Below are 22851 nucleotides of genomic sequence, written 5' to 3'. Positions count from 1 at the left end.
TCTACACGAGAGCTGTCTGCCTATTACCAACAGCTGGAGTAGTAAGATCGTGATGAGTCCTCTGGATCCCACCCAGTTCTCTCAGCTTCGGAGTAGGAAGCCTGCCTCCCGTTCCTGAGGAGGATTCAGAAGAAGAATCTGACCTACAAATTGAAATAATCTATTAGGAAGCATTTCCTCAAGAAAATACAACCAAAAACACTTGACCATCATTGTACAATATCAAGGTATAAAACTTGTAAGAAAAGGCCATTTTGCTTGTGAAAACAATAACCATCAAATCCACATGCAATCAAGAGGGAGCAGACACACACAAAAAAGGGGAAAGATCACTAGTCAGCAATAACCCAGAAGAGAAATCTTCCATTAAATCAGGGCCCATGGGCCTGGCGCCGTGGTTCACTTGGCTAATCCTCTGCCTGCGGCGCCGGCATCTCATATAGGCACCGGGTTCTAGTCCCGGTTGCTCCTCTTCCAGTCCAGCTCTCTGCTGTAGCCCAGGAGTGCAGTGGAGGATGATGGCCCAAGTGCTTGGGCCCCTGCACAAGCATGGGAGACCAGAAGGAAGCACCTGGCTTCTGGCTTCGGATTGGCGCAGCGCGCCAGCCACACCAGCTATTTGGGGGTTGAACCAACAGAAGGAAGACCTTTCTCTCTCTCTCTCTCTCTCTCTCTCCCTCTCTCTCTCTCTCTCTCTCTTTCTCTCTCACTGTCTGTAACTCTACCTGTCAAATAAATAAATAAAAACAAATCTTTAAAAAAAAATCAGGGCCCAAGTTCCAGGTGAGCTGCAACATTCACAAATGAATAAGAGATTTAGACTACGGACAAAAAGCACCATTGTAAAGGGTAGAAAACCACTCCCCAAACCAATTTGTCCATCAAACAAGAATTCATTATTTTCAGAATGATTTCTAAATATTACAAAACATCATCTGTTCTTTTTTTTTCTTTTTGTAAGACCATCTCATATTAAAATATACTACTTTTTTTCTCATTATACATGGACACATTCATCCAAAGCCATTTGTAAATCTGGCAAATCATAGTTATAGGACATAAATGAAACACCCTGAGTAGTTCCTTTCCAGGTAGCCCAGTGTTCAAGGGTTTAATTACCAAATAATTAGTGGTGACTCAAATACCTGGAAGAATCAAGTTATAAGTTATAGAACAACACCTACTTTGTGATATTAAAGTAAAAATCTGATCTTCATTAGTCAGAAAACCAAAAGTGTGAATCACTGTAGAGACAAAAACCAAAATATATAGCAACCATGCGTAATGCCTCTACATGCTGAATGATTGAAGACTCTCACCCTTCTTTCATCTTGTCTGCCTTAGATTTCTCCTGTGCATCCAACTTCTCCAGATGTCCTGAACAAACCTGCTTGTCCCTTCCCCCCTTCTCCTTCTCCTTCTCCTCCTCCTTCTCCTCCTCCTCTTCCTCCTTCTCCCCTCTGGGCTGTTTCTGTTTGTCTTCGCCAGTGTCCTCTGCATCCCAGGCCAGCCGCCTTCTAACAGGTATGGTGGGAGCACCTGACATGCCCAATTGCTCCGTGGTATTTGTCTGGGGTTGCTCTTCCAAGATCTGCCCTTTTTCTTCCAGTTTTGTAGAAGGACATTTCTGCAAAGTCTTAGGACCTGTAGGATCTCTGCATAACAAAGCAAGTTTTATTTTAAGTTTGATTAGTTTGAGTTTTCCAGCTTATACTAATCTAGTGCATCTATCATTTTCTTCCACTGTTCACACCTACATGTTTCCTGCAGAGATTGTCTTGCCCAGGGAGTGAAGAAAGAAATCTAATTATGAGTTCCTTTTATAATATAATTAAACTTGCCATCTAGAGTTTTTATTAAAATAACCCAAAATATATTTCTCTTCTCTTACTCCTACCTTCACACACAGATGTCTGTATCTCTCATGACAAAAGTCATACTTAGCCCCTACAATGACATTTACATGCATAAACTAGGACCTCACATGGTATAACTTGCTTGGTTACTGAATTGAGGTCTGTGCAGACCTTGTGTACTTGTGATCAAATAAACTGATTCCAATTTTATAATTTAGACTCATCTTTCCAATACATTAAAGAATAGATTTTAAGTTTTTTAAATCAGGTGTCACATATTTAGAATTTATAGATTAATTTAGTTCCTGTGATTGTGTTAATATACTGTAACAACCAAAAACCATTTTATTTGCAATTCATCAGTGTGTTACTTCTCTTACAAAGAGTTAAAGTTTGTTCACTTCAAAACTCAGAACAACAGAGAATTCTTCCATGAAATTAGGGACCCAGATCCATATTAGCCTCAAAGTCCATTAGTGAATGATATGGATATGTACTATTAGCTTATAGTCTCTAGGTTTTTCTTGTACTTTTTAAAGTCATTTTATATATATCATATAACCATCCCTACTTTGCTATTAATTATTAATAATATATAATGTGCAGTCTCCCATATTTACATTACATGCTATTTATATACAAATAATTAAAGCAAGTATAGTTAGCTTTATTTTTCACAACAGAGACTAAACTAAAAATAATTCAATAGAAATAGCCAGTCTACATCCAGTGGACTAGGAGGCAAGTTCTGGGCAGTCAGGCCACTTTCCTATAGCATTCCATGATTCACACAGGCTTCCAGAAAGCACCTCACCCGGCCAGATCTAATGCTCTGATGTTGCTACTAATGGTTCCTTCTGAGCTCGTGGTGGAGGAGACATCCCAACAGCGGTTGTTATCAGATACGATCTGATTCAGATGGTCCCGAGAAAAATGTGTTCCCTGGACTCTCTTCCTGTAAAACTCAGCCTTCTCTCGGAGTTCTTTAACCTGGACAAGAGAGTTTGGACATCGTTTTTAATTGTAAATGCCCCTTTACAAATATTACCAAGTAGCACATCAAAGACATTGCACAAATATAGCCAGAGACCAAAGAGAAAAAAAAAGGAGAAAACAGCCACCACATATGGTCATCAGACTATGTGCATAAAAAGCAGAAATTAAAACAATCAAGCTTAAGCATGATGCAGTTACTGTCAGACCAGCAGGCAGGGAGGAATTTGTAGCTAAGAAAAATATTGACACCTACTTTTTATTCCAACTGAAATTACACAAGTACTCTATGCATTATTATAGCTTTTAAAAACTCAAAAGCAACCAACCTCTGCATACCACATGGCATTTAGAGAACCCTAGGGGAGGAATACAGAAACACACTTAATGACAAGTTAAGGTCATAATCGAATACCAATGGGAATCAATGGAATCAATCTTTCTTCTAAATATATATCAAACTTCGCAGTATTTCTTAGTATTTTCAGTAATGTTTAATTCAATAACCAGGATATGTTAATATTACCTACCTTGACAATCAGCCACACCCTGATGGCCACATCAGGTGCTGCTGACAACAGGTAACCTAAATACTGTCCTACTCGCCTACCTCTTGTACAGTACTTACAGGCAAGAAACCCCTAGGCCAGCTCTAATTGCTGACTTCACAGCTGCTACTACCGGAGAAGCCCCTCTCCCCCAGTGGCAAAGTTATGGGGCTTTTTCTATACATTCCTCAACATCCTCTTGGAAGCACTAAAACCTCAACTTTCTAGAAATGTACTAAACATATACAAGAATAACCGCAAATTAATCATTGCAACATGTTCAACAAAGTGACAAGACATAAAATGCTCTCATGAACAATAAGATCCTTTGAATTCCCTAATATGCAAGTGACATATTTTCATATGAAAAGGAAACCTATATACCCATTCTAAATCCTTTCATTTAATACATTATACTGCCACCTGCTGGCTTCTCTTAATACAATTCCACAATACAAAAGAAATTCAATTGAGGCACTCCATCCACTGAAGAATCTCACTGCTTGATGGCTGAGGGGCCACATGAATATCCCCTTTATGTACAGAGATCCAGTTTTCATATCAATTTTGTTTAGGGAGGAGGGAGAAGACAGACTTTACAGAAATTCTGTAAAACTTTATTCAGCTCTATTACTGACATTTAAAATTCCATGCTTTAAATTCACTTTATAAGTAATCATTATTAATTGTAGCACTAATTTATGTTTTCCAAATATATCATTTTAAACTTCTACAATCCTAACCTAAGATGAAAGACTAAGAGGTTGACATATCCCAAAGTAAATTGTTCTACTAGAAAGAGAATAAACTCAACAATGTGAACTCAATATTAAGAATAACCATGACATAAGCATCATATGGTATGCTCTAAATATGTAAAATTTTTATATGTGAGTTTAAAATGTTAATTATGAAAAATAAAAAGGAATAGCCACTACAGCCAACAACCAGAGCTATCAGAAAGGATGGGAGAGGGGCCAGCACTGTGACACAGTAGGTTAATCCTCTGCCTGCAGCACCGGCATCCTATATGGGCACCGGTTCTAGTCCCAGCTGCTCCTCTTATCCAGCTCTCTGCTGTGGCCTGGAAAAACAGTGGAAGATGGCCCAAGTCCTTGGGCTCCTGCACCCACATGAAGCTCCTGGCTTCTGGCTTTGGATCAGCCCAGCTCCAGCCAATGTGGCCATTTGGGAAGTGAACCAGCGGACGGAAGACCTCTCTCTCTGTCTCTCCCTCTCGATGTCTGTAACCCTACCTCTCAAATAAATAAATAAAATCTTTAAAAAAAATGTTAAAAAAAAAAAAGATGGGAGAAAAACATTCTTGAGTAAACTGAAACCATACACACACAGCTTCCCATGTCAAGTCATGCCATCCAATTATATAATACACACATTGTCAGTAGAATTCTTTCACTTCTGAATTGACTTTCCCAAATTAATAATTTAACTAAATTGTTCAAATTTATATGCAGAAAATTCAAACTCAGAAAACTGGGGGAAAAGAGGGAAAATAAAATTTTCTGCCAACAATCACGCCTCCCAAAATGACATCTAGTCCTTAACAATGTCTGTCAAATTCCAGGATGTCTCTCAAATGTGGGACTTTATCTTGAAACAAAGTCCTATTTGTGGAGCACAAAGAATAAAATTGCCTCAGCCAAAGTAGTCTGGATGATTACAAGAGTACAGGACTGTTGAGAGGAAAATGGCTTCGATATCAATTCAGTAGTTGTTCTGAGGCTGGGGATCTTACAATTACAAGTGCTGCTTATTATTATATAAAAACAGTCCTGGGATGGGCATGTAGCGGGACAATGGGTCTCTGGGTGGGACAACTGCATCCTGTATCAGAGTATCTGAGAATGATCCTGCCTCTGCTTCCAATTCAACTTCCTGCTACCATGTCAGTGAGGCAGCAGTGACGACTCAAGTACTCGGGTTCCTTCCACCCATATAGGAGACCTAAATAATGTTCTAGGCTCCTGGCTTTGGCGTCGCCCAGCCCTGGCTGTTGGCAGCATTTGTGGGAGCGAACCAGTGGATAGAAGATGCTCTCTACTTTTTTAAATAAAAATTTAAAAATAAAAGCAATCCTTTAAGCGAGAACTTTAGAAAGCAACAGTGCAAGAGGGTATATTAAGGAGATGACAAAAACACAACCACCAGCCAAAAAATATCAACTGTGTGTTCTATGAATAAATACCTGGAACTTAGGATAAAGTAGCCTGAGATTAAACTATAAAAAGATTCAAAAACTATAATATTCAAAAAATATAAAAAGAAATGACAAAAAATGACTTAATATCCTAATGATAACATCAGTGATGTTCAAAGTGCATTTGTGGATTCACACAAGGGCATTTCAAAAAGTTCAAGAAAAATAGAATTAAAAGATAGCTTCACTTTGGAGCAAAACGTTGTTTGAAATCCATGGTTGCTTCAGAGTACAGAGTTGTCATGAACTTTCTGAGACCCTCATATGCATGAATTTGAAAATATTTTACACCAACATCTTTTTTTTTTTTTTTAAACAGGCAGAGTAGACAGTGAGAGAGAGAGACAGAGAGAAAGGTCTTCCTTTGCCGTTGGTTCACTCCCCAGTGGCCGCTGTGGCCAGCGCACCACGCCAATCCGAAGCCAGGAGCCAGGTGCTTCTCCTGGTCTCTCATGCGGGTGCAGGGCCCAAGCACTCGGGCCATCCTCCCCTGCCTTCCCGGGCCACAGCAGAGAGCTAGACTGGAAGAGGAGCAACCGGGACAGAATCCAGTGCCCTGACCGGGACTAGAACCCAGTGTGCCAGCACCACAGGCGGAGGATTAGCCTGTTGAGCCCCAACGCCAGCCAAATAAACATCTTTTAATTCCATCTTCCCATGAACTTTTTGAAGTACTCTTGTATATTCCTTCATCAAATGTTAGGAGTAGGAAAATAACAGTTTCTTATATTTAGGTATCTCATAAGCAGCCACAGATAGGAAACGTATTTCAGAGGGGTAAAACAGTCTAAGACTTGAGTAAAACACAGCCAATATTAAGTGTCTATAACCTGTTCAACTAAAATCGTATTACCATCACTAATCATTGACTTCTTAGCTAAAAATTATTATTCTTTTCCTAACTCCAACTTATTTAAGTATTTTGCCCAAAGAGGTTAAGGCAATGATGCTACTAATTTAAATATGTATAGCCACCAACTATGATTAATAAAACAAAAAATTATGTGCCAAAATATCATAAGGGGAAACCTTAAAAAAACAGATCTTTTTTTTTTTGGACAGGCAGTTAGACAGGGAGAGACAGACAGAGAGAAAGGTCTGCCTTCCATTGGTTCACCCCGCAAATGGCTGCTACAGCCGGTGCGCTGCGCGGATCTGAAGCCAGGAGCCAGGTGCTTCCACCCGGTCTCCCATGCGGGTGCAGGGCCCAAGCACTTGGGCCATCCTCCACTGCCTTCCCAAGCCACAGCAGAGAGCTGGACTGGAAGAGGAGCAACTGGGGCAGAACCAGCGCCCTAAGCGGGACTAGAACCTGGAGTACTGGTGCCGCAGGCGGAGGATTAGTCTAGTGAGCCACGGTGCCAGCCCAAAAAACAGATCTTAAATCAACAATAACACCAACAATCCTCTTCTGTATCACAGAAAGATGGGGGCCACTATCAGAAAAATTATTTAATCTTGAAAATTAATCTTCAGTTGAGACATTAGAGGACTGGATGTTATAAAATAATCAAATTCGTAATACTATCATCTGAGTTTATAGACAATTAAATGTTTGATTGTAAAAAAAAAAAAGTGTTTTTTAACTTTAAAGACTTTAACAGTAATTATTAATCTCTCAAGTGCTTGTTAGTATAAAAAAAGTAAATACACTGATACATGCTTATTCATACAACTTTAAGTTCCTGACACTTTTAGTGCTACTATTGTTATCTCTTTAAGTTACCATCTTTATTACTAAATGAAATACACTGTGAAGTTAAGTTGTTATACAGACCCAAAGATGAAAGCTTACTGAGTCTATGTGCACTCACCTGGTTTGGCACACTTTCCTTCACTCGTGTCCACACGCCAGCTTTATAGAAATACTGAGCTGGGCTCAGAAATTTTGCTCTATATTCAGAATTCACCTTCCTAATAGAAGTGAAAAGAAAGTAAATATTTCACCCAGGTTGATCATCTAAATACCCTGATTAAAAAAAAAAAAAAACTAATACATACCCAAGCCTTTGATGTCTCCAAGGAGTAAGTTTCTTTTTAGGCTGGTTTGAGTCTTTTGATGCCATCTCTGCTTCTAATTTTAAAGGAGTGTCTGTTTTATTACACTAAAATGGAAATAATTTAAGCTTTTCACACTTAAAATATGTTATACATTACAGTGAAAACATAGATGTTATAAAAGTTGGACTCGGATATTGTATTATATTTCTGTTTCTAGAAGTAGGCTTCAACTGTGAAAGGTTACAGAAATCACAAAAAAATTAACAAGCAAATTTCGGAAACTAGTATAAGTGGTTTTTTTTTTAAGTATACCTCAGGGTATTACTTCATTTTCTAACAATAAAGACTACAGATGTTTGGTTAGGGAAGAAAATTTGAAAATTAACAAATAAATACATGTCAAAATAAAACTTTGTTACTACATATTGAACCATTGTTCAAATTCTTAACATTTGTCCTTAATATTATAAACTAACATTTAATTGTTACAGTAGTTAAACATAACATCCTAGTGAGTATGCTTACTGAGTAACTTAACAACTCTTTTTTGCTGACCAGTAACTCAGCATAGGTCGTGTGTGTGTGTGTGTGTACACATGTATATACATATACACATATATCCCCATTTAGTCATAGTTAAGTCATATACTTTCTATTTTTAGAAGCCATAAAGTATCAGGTATCATCATTTCAGGAGATTTGAAAATAGTATTTATATTCCAATTACCTATAATTCACAATTATTTTTTGCCTGGTGCTGCAACTTAAATAGCTATAATTTCATACACAGAAGCAGTTGTTTGTATATCCTGAGGTAAATATTATGCGTTACACTGGCTATAACTTGACATGCTAGGCTAAAAATACATGTGTTTTTATATTTAATTTCATTACTTAAAACAAGTATTTCTGTTATAATTATGAACCCTGAAGCTTGCACTCCTGTAAGACCAACCACCAGATATCACACATAGATTTTCCTGCTGTACTTATAAGTATTCATCATACCATATTATCTTTAACAATTTGTTTATGTCTCCCCACCAGCCCAAGAGCTAGTGTTTCTTATCCTTGCATTCTCAGTTCTACCCAGTGCCTGGCTCCTAGCAGGCACTCCATATACACCTGACATTAGTTTAACAAATGAATGAATGAACTATTAAATATAATACCTATACATTACTTATTAGTGAAAGAAAATGTGTAGAATCTGAAATCAAGGGGAATTTTTTTTTTTTGTTTAAAGGTAAGAGGTTATGTACCTTCTTTTCAGGAGATAGTGTTTCACAAATTCCGTTTTCTTTCAAATCAGTTCTTAATTTGGGTTCTTTCACTGGAGATAAACCCTTGAAATTTCTTTTGTATTCAGTTTCATGGATGATTGAATTACCTTTGATTTGTGGAACAAATTTGCTTTTACTGTGGAAAACCTTGAAACAAAAATTAATTCAAGTTATTTTTTTGTTGGTTAAATATATGGAACTTAAATCTTCAACTGATTTAAAATTTTCACATTACACAAAGAAGCAATCGTATATATGCTCTTTCATAATTTCATTTGACATATCTACTGAATATCCAAAAGTAAACTTTCTGTATCCGTCGCTATATTTTGAATAATTAATGCAATCAAAATAAACCAAAGTAAATCATAAGTAAAATAAGCATATTTTAATAATATGAACAGACATTTGCTTTATTATTGCTTCTTTGCAACTCTGTTGTCAGCTCTACAGGTTTTTTTCCTCCTTAACATGAACTGTCTTCCATCCTGCAACAACCTAAAAACCTTAACATTCTGAATTCTGATACATTCAATTTGTTTGGTTCCCCCTACCCCAGCACACCCCAACTTTTGCTTTCTTGCATTTAAGTTTTTCATTAAGGCAAAGAAAATATTCAGGTAATGTCTATTTTAAAATGTTTCCTTTATCCTTACTACTTCACAAGATGGCTTCCATGTTATAGCACATTACCACTGATGCCAAGTGGGAAAGTTAGGGAGTTCAAATAAGATACTGAGTCTTGCTGATTTAGAACACGGGACAATGCATCTCCACACACATCAAATCCCAATAGTCTCTTTCTTAGTACAAGACAACTTCAAGGACTTCACAGCCAAAAACTGTTCTGACTCCTTTACATGATAATATAAGGAATCCTTTCAGAAAACAGGTGTCTGATGAAACAGAGCTGAACAGCTCCTTTAGCAGATCGCCATCAACAAGCATTCAAAGTCTGTCACACAGCTCTCCAATCCACAGACCCTGAAACTGATATGCTTTGAACTAACAAAGAGCATTTGCTTTCAAAAGAAATTCTTTGAAACCCTCACTAATGAAAGCAATAAAATTGCCAGGGAAGGTACTGCTAGTGATTTATTTTATATTGTGCTTCTGATCCTAGAAAAATAACATTTCTACACAGTGCTTTCATTGACATGTAAAATTTATCAATGGGGCTTTGATTTTAATCAGCTCTAGCTTTAAGGTCAAATACTCTAAGGAAAACTGAACAATCACAATTTCCAGGTCATAAGTAATTTTTTTAGGTACACTTAACTATGCAAGAACATTTGAGAGCAAGCAAAAGAAGCATAGATTCTATTTACTAGGTTATTAAGCGGTACCTATCATTTTATGTTACTTTATATGTTCTGAAAATGTTACATAAGTTTCAAAGGTATTTTAAAAACTTAACAAGTAAGCCTAAAGCTGCCACAATTTATAGGATCACTGGTTTCATTGTCTTAGTACTGTAGGATGATTGATACCCTCTCAGTCCTCCTGGGTATATAAAGTACACAAATGAATGCTGAAGTACAGGACAAGATGAATATCAAGGTGTGTCTGTGTTTACAAAGAAAAACACAAAGACCCAGAGAAAGAAAAGAGTGAGCTGTCCTAAGTCTCTGGGGATTCTTTAAGAGCAAGTACTTCCTACCTGGGCCTGAAGTCTGGTTCAGAACAGAAATGAAAATTAAGAGCCTGAGAACTGTCCAGATGATGACAGCAGAAAACAACATAGTATTTATTTGTTATGGTAGCACAATACTCAAACTGCAAGAATATAATGAAATTCAATATTACATTTTGTTATTCCCACAGTTTTTGAATTTTATAAATATAAATTGATAACCACTACTACTATTTATCTGACACAAAGGCAAAATTATATATCCTGTGTTACTTTTTTTATATTTATGAAAATAAATATCAAGCCAGTTATACTTTTATTAAGACAGAAAACACACAATATTATTATTGGTCAACTAAATGTAACATTTTAGAATAAAATCATTTTACTAACTTTTTAATAAACAAAAATCTTATAGAATGTAAAACTTACCAGCTTCCCAAGTTTTCATTACCCTATCTCATATTTAGTATATGTGATAGACGTGGTAACAGTAACAAATCAGTAGCCTTGGACAGTATAATTTAACTACCCTAAATCTTCAGTGATAGCAAAACCTTCATTTTCAGTTTTCTAGAACCTACCTCCAAGCCTACTTAAGCACCAAATTTCTTTCAGCTCTTGGTTCTCTGTAAGTCTACATCACTAGATCAGATGACAATACTCAGAAGGGTACTACATCCATTAAGTACCTGATGAGCTGGAAAAACTGGAGCAGTGTCTTTAGAGGTCTTCCAAACAAACTGCCTTTGATATTCAGAATTTCTCAGGGCATTATGTGCAGGAACAACAGTCAATCCAGCTTTCTTACGCAGAAGTCTATCCAACTGTTAGGGGAAAAACAACCACTAAAAATGCCATTAAAAATTTCTATGCAAACTTTTTCGTAAAACACATAACATGAGACTTACCCTCCTTAGCAAATTTATAACTGTACCTTACAGTATTATTAACTGTATCCACACCGTTGTGCAACAAACTTTTTGCAACTCATAAAAAAATCTATTTTTGAACTGTCAAAACTAAAGTTCTTTGTGACTACTGTCAAGGGATGATTATGCACCCCAGAAAAAGATCACATCTCTCAGTCCCTTCCTATGCATCATACATAATTAAATCTATTCATAAAGAGCACAAAACACCTTGCCTGATCCACTTCGTGCTTCTTTGCCCACCGGATTCACACATCACCCTCCTTGATCCCCTGTACCCTCTCCTGTCTCAACAAGCCATGGAATCTTCTCCACCACCCCCAGTTGCCACTCTGGGATTCCAGTCAATAGTGGACATGACCGAGGAAGAAACGGGGAGGCAGTGAGATCCCCGCCTGGGTGCTGGTAGCCTCTGCTTATGAGCTCGCAGGCACCCGCCACAGGCCAGCTGTGACACAGGAGCGCAACACTGCAAGACCTTTGACAGCCAGCCAGAACCCTTCTTCCTCTCGCATTGTCAACCGAGGTTCTGTTTGTTTGCTTGCTAGTACCCAGTGACAAAGTGAAAGGGGATAAGTAAAAAGTCGGCTCAGCATCCCTGCCAGAAGCAACGGCCTACTCCTCCTCTCTGTCTCAACTTGATCCCTCCCTGAGGACAAGAGCTGAGATCTGATGAGAGAAATCCAGGGGCAGGCTGAACACCCAGCGAACGGCTGAGTATCTTAGTAGAACCAGCACAGAATATCGAGTATCTAGAACTACATACAATGACCAAAATCAGCAGCCTCTCACCAACCACACTATAGATACCTGATGAGAAAATAACAATGGAAAATTTTAAACACAAAACATAGGAGTACTGAAATGATGATGAACACAATAAAGAAGTTTATGCTTCTGAAAAGAAATATATTGAATATGCTTACCCGATTATCTACATTTTCTGAAGGAAGCTTGGTAGAAAGTTCCAGTTCCTCATGTTCAGTATCCAGTTTATGGTCCCTTTTCACACTTTCATTATCGTCCACAACATCTGAACTGCCTTCAGCTCTGGAGTCTGCTGAGTGAGATCTGGTTCTCTTAGGAACCCTGGGGGCTTCCAGTGGCAGGACTCCTTCTTGGCTAACACCTTCCACTTCTTGTGGTTTGGGTGTTTCTAGGGCTTCAGGTTCTGGTGATGCCACCACTTTGTTCTCTGTGATGGCTCCATTCCACTCAAGAGATTTTGAAATCTGTGGGTCATGGTAAGGGACTCTTCTCTTTGAAATAAAACTTGGCTCTTTTGTGATCCCTACAAAATATGGTATACAAAAATAGCAGCCATCAAAGCACCAAGTTATAAAGACAACTTTCAATAATACCTTTGAGAGGAGGAAAGGAGACACAGACTTTAAGATATAGTTGGAATATATACACATAAACACACACGATCCTTCAGGTTATGGAATAAAAAATAAGTACTTTTCAATACTTGACCATCACACACACACACACACATTAAGTACTTTTCAATACTTGACCATCACACACACACACACAATAAGTACTTTTCAATACTTGACCATCACACACACACACATAAGTACTTTTCAATATTTGACCATCACACACACACACACATAAGTACTTTTCAATACTTGACCATCACACACACATACACACACATTAAGTACTTTTCAATACTTGACCATCTCACACACACACATAAGTACTTTTCAATACTTGACCATCACACACACATACACACACACAAAGTACTTTTCAATACTTGACCATCTCACACACACAGACACACACACACACAATCGAGGTCACCATGTTGAAGTTATCCTCAGGGTCACTGGAATGGCAATGAACCTGGCAAGCCAGGCAGTACATGCTGCCTCCGTTTCTAATTACTTTCCTGTGCTACTTAATGGAACAATGGGCCCCAGTACTGTCAAAATTTGGAACTTTTCACAAAGCTGCCCTTATGTGGAGCAGACCAAGATGAGCAGGGATCAGATGTCATTATGCTGGGTCTTGGTTTTATGTTTGTCTTGATTTCCTGAGAATGAAAAAGAATGAGCCCTTTTCACAAAAGCTAAGGTGTGATTTCTCTGTATTTCTGTCTGGCAAGCAAATGTCCGAAAACTCAACCTTCTGCCAAGGTAAAAGGAGCTCGGTGGAATGACAGCCACTGAGGCACCGCCCTAGTTAGGGGCCATTCTTTAAATATAAAGGAGACTGCTACAGGATGGGAAACAAGACTAAGACCAGGACAGAAGGAAGGGAAGGTGGACAGAAAACCAGGCACGAGGTAAGCCCAGAGCTCCTCAGCCCTCTCATGGATGCTTTGGCCACTGAACCCAGGGTCCCCACCCTACAGGCCTTCCCTAGACCAGGGGTCTTCAAAGTGGGTGCACTGATGACCAAGGGGCACACAAAGACATTCCAGGGGGGTAAACAGAGACGGGCACCTGAGGGGGATCATTTCCCAGATCCTCACCCCCATATGCGCTCTGGCCTGACACAGCTCTGTGTGCCTGAGGGCTCTGCACCTGCCACCAGCAGTTCTATTTGCCTCTGCCCCTTTCATCAGCACTGCTTTACGAAAGACCAGCCTCTGCACCGCAAGAAACCTACTCTGGCACCCAACCCCAAGGTGTAATACAACCTCAGGGGTGGGGGACAAACAAAGGGACGATCTAGAAAGCATAATTCCTGAGGGAGAGCACAAGACAGACAGGCAAAGGCAGAGGTTAGAAGTCACAAAGAATAGCACTTTATTTCATACAGCTCCACACCTTTTCCATCACCTATTTTAGGATTAAAATTGAGATGGGACAGGGCTGTCACACAAAAGGCATAGATACTACACTAACTTTGTACTGAAATCAGGCAAATTTGGTTGCTTACTTTGCCAAGAAGGACTGAATCTGCCAATTATATAATGAACATTTTCCATATACTGAGTGAGCTACATTGGCAGCTCCAGTTTTCACAAAATATATGTAAAATAGATCCACAATATCCAATATGCCAGAAGGTATATCTTTCACAACTATTTGTAAAACTTTTGATTCAAAAAATTAAATATCTGGGCAGGTGTTGTGGTGCAGAGAATTAAACTGTTTCTTGGAACATTTGTACCCCAAATTGGAGTGCCTGGGATCAAGTTCCCCCTCCACTGTTGCCTCCAAACCAGTTTTTTGCTATGGTGCCTGGGAGGCAGCAGATGATGGTTCAGAGTCCCTGCCACCCCTGTGGGAGACTCAGATAGAGTTCCTGTCCCAGTCCCTGCTGCCACAGGCTTTTGAGGAATGAACCAGTAGAAGAAACATCTCTCTTTTTTCCCTCTCTCTTCCCCCACTCGCCTTTCAAATAAATAAAAATCTAAAATTTTTTTAAAAGTTTATAGAAATGTGCCTGGCGTGGTGGTGTAGATTAAATCTCTGCTTGCGGGCTGGCATCCCATTTGGGTGCCGGTTCGAGTCCCGGCTGCTCCACTTCCCATCCAGCTGTTTATGGCCTGGGAAAACAGTGGAAGATGGCCCATGCTTGGACTCCTGCACACACACGGGAGACACGGAAGAAGCTCCTGGCTCCTAGCTTCATATTGGCACAGCTCCGGCCATTGCGGCTATTTGGGGAGTGATCCAATGGATGGAAGACCTCTTTCTCTCTTTCTCTCCCCCTCCCTCCCCCCCCCCCGATTCTCTCAAATAATAAAATCTTTGAAAAACAAAAAGTTTATAGAAATCAAACTAAATGATAAGTTGATTTTAAAAAATTAAATGTCAATTTAAAAATATGTGAAGCAGAACAAAGAGTTTCTAAATTCTTTTAGACTACAGGCTTAGGGCGGGCAATGTGGTATGATGGGTTAAGCTACCACCTGGGACACCCGCTCCCAAATCAGAGTGCCAGTTTAAGTCCCTCTCCTTGACTTCCAGCCCAGCTCCTGGAAAGAGAGTGGGATGATGACCCAAGTACTTAGGTCCCTGCCACCCATGTGGGAGACCCAGATGGAATTCTGAGCTCCTGGCTTTGGGCTGGCCCAGCCCCAGCTGCTATGGGCATTTTTAAGGAATGAATCAGTAGATGGAAGATACCCTCTCTTTCTGTCACTCTGCCTTTCAAATAAAATAAAAAATGTTTTTTAAAAAAATTAAATAAAGGGGCCGGCACCATGGCGCAGTAGGTTAATCCTCCACCTGCGGTGCTGGCATCCCTTATGGGCGCCGGTTCTAGTCCCGGCTGCTCCTCTTCCAATCCAGCTCCCTGCTATGGCCTGGGAAAGCAGTGGAAGATGGCCCAAGTGCTTGGGCCCCTGCACCCACGTGGGAGACTTGGAAGAAGCTCCTGGCTCCTGGCTTCGGATCGGCGCAGCTCCAGCCGTTCAGGCCATTTGGGGAGTGAACCAATGGAAGAAGACCTTTCTCTCTGTCTCTTCCTCTCACTGTCTGTAACTCTACCTCTCAAATAAATAAATAAAATATTTAAAAAATAAAATTAAATAAAGACTACAGTCTTAGCCTTCTCTCTGCTTTAACATTGGCCAAGGCTGCAGTGGAAAATGAAAAGGGAAGATTCTCAAGTGGTCTGGCCTCGTCTCCCGGCATCAGCAAACCTCTAGAGAAAAAGCCATACTATGCTAAAAGAATGGCCAGTCCTCGGCAAAACCACCATATTCCTTGCCACCCTTCTCCCTCCCTCGCTGAGCAGCCTGGAGTTGACACTCCGCCCCTTACCTAAAGCCCCCATTGACCTCCCTCCCGGAGACCATTCCATCTTTCAAAATGTGTCATGCCGCAAAGTGGCTTTGCTCCCACAGTCTCCTCCCATCCAATGCAGGTGATTGCAGCTAAAATGTTATAGAGGCAACTATCTAGTTAACTAAACATGCAGTGTTGTCATAGCCACATCAGGCCACGGGGGATATCTATACTTAAAGACTTATTTTCAATTCTTTTTTTTTTTTTTAAAGAATAATGTATTTATTTACTTGAAAGGCAGAGAGACAAAGAGAGAGAGAGATATCTTCCATCTGCTGGCTCACTCCCCTAATAGCCACAATAGTGGAGGCTGGGCCAGCCCGAAGCCAGGGGCCCAGAACTCCATCCAGGTCTCCCACGTGGGTGGCAGGAGGCAAGTACTTGAGCCATGATCTGTTGCCTTCCTAGTACATTAGCAGGAAGCTGGATGGGACACAGGGCAGCTGAGATTCAAAACAGTGTTCCGACATAGGATGCTGGTGTGGCAAGTGGTAGCTTAATCCACTGCACCACATCAGTCCCTTGATTTTGGGTTCTTACCTGTTGGAGTCTCAACAGCCTAGAGTTTCTGGTGGCTTGAGCAGGGGCGCTGGGAGCACAGGGAGACCCAAGCTCTTAAGTCAGGCTCAGGACCAAGGATCCTGATGCCACAGGAGGCACCTAAAGAAGCAGCCAGTTCTAGCCCACTCTCCTTTTGCTGTCCCCACCTAATTCTCAAGATGCTCGCCATGCTTTACTAACTTCCCAGGCCTGGCACCCGACCCAGGTTTCAATTTTAATTTTTTTTTTGACAGGCAGAGTGGATAGTGAGAGAGAGAGAGACAGAGAGAAAGGTCTTCCTTTGCCATTGGTTCACCCTCCAATGGCCGCTGGGGCCGGCGCACCACGCTGATCCGAAGCCAGGAGCCAGGTGCTTCTCCTGGTCTCCCATGGGGTGCAGGGCCCAAGGACTTGGGCCATCCTCCACTGCACTCCTTGGCCACAGCAGAGAGCTGGCCTGGAAGAGGGGCAACCGGGACAGAATCCGGCGCCCCGACCGGGACTAGAACCCAGTGTGCTGGCGCCACAAGGCGGAGGATTAGCCTAGTGAGCCGTGGCACCAGCCCCCGACCCAGGTTTCAAACAGCTAGCATCATGTCGGCACACTCACACACATCACCTGTGGGCACCAAGCACTGCATACGCGCCAGGACTTATCAGGCAACACGTCATTTCTCAGCAATCCTACGCAGTGAGCTCCCTACGAGGTTCAATTTGTCCAGTGTCACACAGCCAGTGTTGATTCAAACTCAGTGTTATTCATTCAAAAATTCATTTTATAAAGCAGCAAAGTGGCCTAAGGCTCTATGTTAGTTACTGGAGGGTACAAGGTAATGCATAAGACAGAGCCCTGTTCTCAGCTATCTTATATCCTAGCAAAGGAGAAATTAAATAAGTAGGTACATAAAGTCAGTCCCACTCTGGGAAACCTTGGCTCATGGTTGACTTCTCTGGGATACAAGGAGGAAACGTGTAATGATAAAAATGTGACCTGTGAACTCATGGACTTAAAGCAGACTTGATTTCAAATCATGGTTCTGCCACTCACTGGCTTCGACCCTGGGGCAAGTTGTTCAATCCATCTGTGCTTACATTCCTCAAGATCATGGGGTATTCTTCCCCACCTCTGCCCCTTGACAGCTTTAGGGTCCAGCGCAGATGCCACCTCCCTAGAAAAACCTTTCCTGACTATCAAATCTAAAGTGTAGGCCTTTCCTGACTATCAAATCTAAAGTGTAGGGACCAGCACTATGGCATAGCAGGAAAAGCCGCAACATGCAGTGCTGGCATCCCATATGGGCGCTGGTTCAGGACCCGGCTGCTCCACTTCCGATCCAGCTCTCTGCTATGGCCTGGGAAAGCAGTAGAAGATGGCCCTGTACCTGCGTGGGATACCAGGAAGAAGCTCCTGGCTCCTGGCTTTGGATCAGCCCAGCTCTGGCTGTTGTGGCCATATGGGGAGTGAACCAGCAGATGGAAGACCTCTGTCTCTGCTGCTTCTCTCTCTGCCTCTTCTCTTTCTATGTAACTCTGACTTTCAAATAAATAAATCTTTAAAAAAAATCTAAAGTGTATTCCATCCAATGCAACTCTGCCTCTATCACACTTCCCTGTGATTTTGTACACAACTCGAAATCCCTTCACTTACTTACTGAGTTAGGTGTCAACTGTCTCACCACAGGTCTGAGACTCTGGTCAGGGCTACATCCCTAGCAGCTGGAAATACCCCTGGACAACAGTAAACCCTCAACAAGTACCCATTAAACAAATGAATCAGTCAATCAGGCCAGCTGAATTTTGAATAAATCATTTTATAAGCTTAGCCCAAGGTGGACTCAAGTGATAATGGCTCTCAGTTTGCCCGACTTACCTAATTGATCTGACCTAAGTCCAGCCCATGGGTGCCTCTGCCCACCTGAGGAATTACAGGACTCTGACAAGTAGGACTTTTTCCACAGAAAGTTCCTCTGGTATTCACTCAGCCCCTGTAACGCAATGAACAATGTGAGCACGGTGTAGTATGAACATTTCTTTAAGGCAGACATCAGAAAAAAATAAATAAGTTCTGAACCGCCCAAGACAGTTGGAAGCTTCCAGCTTGCTAATTCAACACAGATGGGCTCCTTAATGATGGCTAATATTTACCCAGCTCCGTGCTAAGCAGTTCACGTGTATTATACCCTTTAATCCCCACAGCGACTTGAGGCAGGTGCCAGCAGGGCTCCAAGGCTCACAAGCTCCCCCACCCAGGACACACTCCGTATTATGCCGCGTTCCTTGGGGGGGTTTGGTAAAGTCAAAGAAAAACTCCCTTCCCTTTCTGGATAAGAGCCCTTAAGATGAAAGAGTAGGGGCCAGGACTCATGGTCACCTGTTCTTTGAGGGGCGCCTGTCGCGGCCAGCTCCCAGAGACTCAGAACTTTAACGAACCTTGAAACTACACCACCGGGAAAAATGTGTATTGCTCGTATTCCCTCTTTACTGAGGACCCGTAACTAGTCTTTAAAACACACACTTTAAAGTATCAAAGGGAAGGAGGGCCAGACGCTACCCTGTGAGAGGGGTCAGTTCCTCCCGTAGGATACAGCGCCCTCCTCCCTTCTCCGCTGCTGAGTCCCTCCACACCACCTGGCTCGCCGCGACCCGCCACTCGGAGGTGTGTGAGCGGGAAGGGAGCCAGGAACGCGGGGCCTCGCGGCTCCCGGCAGGGCCGCCACACGCAGGCCGGGGCCAACAGCCCCTGCGGGTTGAGGCGCGCAGCGCACAGAGCCAGCGCGGTCCCTGCCCCGTCCCCGCCCCGCCGCGGCTCCCCCCGGCTGCCTTCCGGCCCGGCGATCCCGGCCTCACCTTGAAGCGCACCGGCATGTCGCCCGGCGCTGGAGCCCCCGCCACTCCGACAGTTAACGGGACGAAAAGCCCGGGGGGGCGGGGCGACAACACAGTTCCCTAGGAAAAGCCTCAGCCTGGCGTCCCCGACTACGCGCCGGCGCACTCCCCACTTCTCGCCTTGAGCCCTGTCGCTCGGCTTTTCCCCGCCCACCTTGAAGCGTAAGAACCAATACAGTCTCGCAGAGCCCCTTGCCGTCATTATAACTCGACCAATCAATGCTCGGTCGGGGACCGCCCACCTCCAGTGCCCAATCCAGAGTGCTCATAGAGATGGCGGGCGGAAGTCTAGCCAATGAGGCTCCCGGAACTGGGATGGGCGGGGCTCCGCGGGAGCTTCATCCTAGGAGGGATTGATGGGTCCTGGGCCGCCGGCTGCTGGTGCAACAATGGGTTTGTGTGCTGGTGGGATTCGAACGCTACCGGCCTCGCTAAGCCCCGGATCTTGACATCATAAAGCAAGAACATGTGACAGAACAGAATGCTTATTTTTCTGCAAAGTGTGCAGGTCTGTCCCGCGGAAAACCTGTTCCTGGAACCGGCAGCCCGCCACTTTGTGCTATTGATGGTCGCATCGAAAGGGGTAGGCCAGAAAACAAATACAGCTTAGGTAAATTGAAAAACATTTTATTGAAACTCGAAAGACAAATTGTTCTTCCTCCTTCAACCTCCATCTTCCCCCCACCCACCCCCAAAAAGGTGTACACAGAGCACTTATTTTAGAAAATATTGATTAATCATCCTTGTGCATCTCAACTTCCAAACCTTCAGCCTTGTTCCTCCGCTCGCCCTTTTTTGAAAAACAAAATTCCATCTGATTTTAATAGACCATGACTAGCATCGTCAGTAAATATTTCTTGACAGAACACTGTGCTGACTCTGAGCACTGGGAAGGAAATAAATTTTCCAGACAGTCGGTGGATGCACTTGGAAAGGAAGTGCATCTGTTTATTCAGGAGCAGTAAAAAGCAACAGGTGCACACTGTCCAGATGAGAGGTGTGGGAGTCACTGCCGAGGGCAGAGATGACTAGACAAAGGCTCAGGAGGAAACACGCGGGCTGGGCCTTGAAGTCTGCAGTAAGCAGAGAGGAGGCTGGGATGATCAAAGGGCAGGCAGCTGAAGAGGATGCTGCCAGGCTCTTTCCAGGAACAACGAACACAGTGCTTTTTATTTTGTGATTCATGGATGGTGTAAAAGCCACCTTTTTCACACTTTCAAATATCAACATCAATCCTGGTTGCTCTGCTTTCAGCGTGTTCTGCGAAGGCTTGTCTTCCCGATCCTAACTGATGTTGCTGTTCTTCGTCATCCTCACCGAGATACTTAAAAATGCATTTGAAGGAGCCACTCGATATCTGAAACAAAGGGAATATTGAATTAGTCCCCGTGCAGCCGTGCAGCCAGGGGCCCTTGATTCGTGTTAATTGGTGATGACAGCATCTCTGTGGTGTCAATTAAGAAAGGCACAAACAAGACAGGGGAACAGACAACAAAAGTCCTCTCTAGGAAGGCAGCCAGGTCTTAAAGCGTAGGAAAGACACAACTCTGCTTCTCGACAAAGCTTTGTTGCCACGTAACGCTAGGGTGAAATCAGCAAAAGCAAGCGTGCAGAATGTGTCGGCTAAACAAAGGCAATGATAACTGTGGAAGAGCTCTGAAGAGCAGGGAAATTCATACCAGGAAAACCAAACAACCGATGGTAAACTTGGTCACATTTACTACATATGTATTATGAGGACTCGAGGAAGGACAACCTACTTTGTTATGGTTAAACAAAAGCCCACCCTCATTTACCAGGCAAGATGTAGAAATGAAGAAACCGATACCTCAGTAGCTGAGTTTTGCAGCCTGTGGTTTGCCAGCTCCTTGCTTCTCAGCTACTGCAGGAAATAGACCCAAGACCCTACAAAGTCCCACCCAAGTGTTCTGAAAGCCCCTAGGCGGTGTCTCACATGTTCTTACAGCTGCCACCTCCCCTGTGCCCAGCAGCACTGTCCTGTGTTCCAATAGTCATGTGCCCCAGGTGTCACTCTTGCTGACAGCCACCTGGGTAGCTTGGTACAGAGTCTCCGCTGGGCACAGCAGTCTTCCTTATCTCCAAAGGGCTCGAAGAGAAATGCATGGAGTCTGGGCCAGCAGTGCCTCCCCTGACAGCTCTCATGCAATGCTTCTGTCTCCCACTAGTGAAGGCCCCACTTGCCTTAGTAGATTTCTCTGTTGCCTGTGAGAGACTAAAGGAGTACAACTCCTTTGAAAGGCAATTTGTCATTCCTTTGGACCCAGGAATTTCTCGCCTATAAATCCATCTTACATAGATATGTGAAATCCATCATCCACATGTATGTGAAAACATATTCACTTAAGGTTCTCTGATGAACAAACCGATTATCCTTGCAGGGTGGGAAAGTTTTTTCCTGCCAAGGGCCATTTGGATATTTATTGCAACACTTGTAGGCCATACACATTTATTGACTTACAAATTGGCCTGCTATAGAGTTACTGAATTTCGAGTCCTGCCTGCAGTTGCCTTGGCAGGGCCAGACCCAATGATTCCATAGGCCTTACATGGCCCACGGGCTGGACCATTCCACCCCTGTAGAAAGGAACTGTTTCAATACATTGTGGTTCCCCTGAGGCTCAGAGCAAGAGAAGGTTACCCTGGCAGGTGCGCGGAGGGCAGGGAGACTGTTCTGTCCCTTTGAACCTTCTCCCCCAGCGGTCCCAGGTGAGTCATGCCCCTATAGGTATCAAGTACTGCATCTGTTAGGATCCAGCCAGGAAACAGAAACTGCAATGGGCAGTTCAACCAAAAGAACTTAAGTTAGCGGAGCATGTTTAGAAGAGAGGATATTCACTCCAGCAAGGAGCTCAGATCCTGAGAACGAGAGGATGCAGACCCTGAGGTCACTAGAGTGAAGAGGTCTGCAGGAGGGGCCTGAAGGGAGATTGCTCAGAAAGGCTCACGCCCAGCCAGCGTGGGTGCCTCTGGGAGACAGAGTGAGGAGGCCTCTGGGAATGCCAGGAAACCAGGAGACTGCAATCAGCTACCAGCTTTGTGGGACAAAGGATCACCATTGAGGTGTTGCTGACAGGAACAGTGAGCGAGAGAGGACATTGCCGACCCTCTAGTGTCCTCGCTTAGCACACCTGACAGGAGCTGCCATGTGGTATGCAGAGTCTGAAGGGCAAGACTGGAACTGAT

General features: G+C 42.8%; 1 protein-coding gene across 3 annotated transcripts in view; it reads right to left on the bottom strand.

Annotated features, from left to right (window-relative positions):
- Positions 1-19740, bottom strand: part of MDM1 (Mdm1 nuclear protein) — a 34403-nt gene extending 14663 nt beyond the window's left edge. Inside the window, exons 1-11 of one of the 3 annotated variants that reach the window (XM_062203274.1) lie at positions 19609-19740; positions 18632-18746; positions 12391-12755; positions 11225-11359; positions 8879-9046; positions 7617-7720; positions 7430-7529; positions 3179-3208; positions 2671-2846; positions 1320-1655; positions 28-143 (exon numbers count right to left, since the gene is read on the bottom strand). In XM_062203274.1, coding sequence (XP_062059258.1) covers positions 28-143; positions 1320-1655; positions 2671-2846; positions 3179-3208; positions 7430-7529; positions 7617-7720; positions 8879-9046; positions 11225-11359; positions 12391-12755; positions 18632-18746; positions 19609-19626 — 1663 coding nt within the window. In that variant the 5' untranslated portion in view covers positions 19627-19740. Of the gene's footprint in view, positions 1-27; positions 144-1319; positions 1656-2670; positions 2847-3178; positions 3209-7429; positions 7530-7616; positions 7721-8878; positions 9047-11224; positions 11360-12390; positions 12756-18631; positions 18747-19608 lie in introns of those variants that run through there. The other 2 variants (XM_062203275.1, XM_062203276.1) reach the window with 2 other exon arrangements.
- Between the last annotated feature and the right edge of the window lie 3111 nt (positions 19741-22851).

The sequence above is a fragment of the Lepus europaeus genome, chromosome 10, assembly GCF_033115175.1.
Source record: "Lepus europaeus isolate LE1 chromosome 10, mLepTim1.pri, whole genome shotgun sequence".
Lineage (NCBI taxonomy): Eukaryota > Metazoa > Chordata > Mammalia > Lagomorpha > Leporidae > Lepus > Lepus europaeus.
The sequence above is the reverse complement of the archived record's forward strand: the minus strand, read 5'-3'. Positions and strand labels throughout refer to the sequence as shown.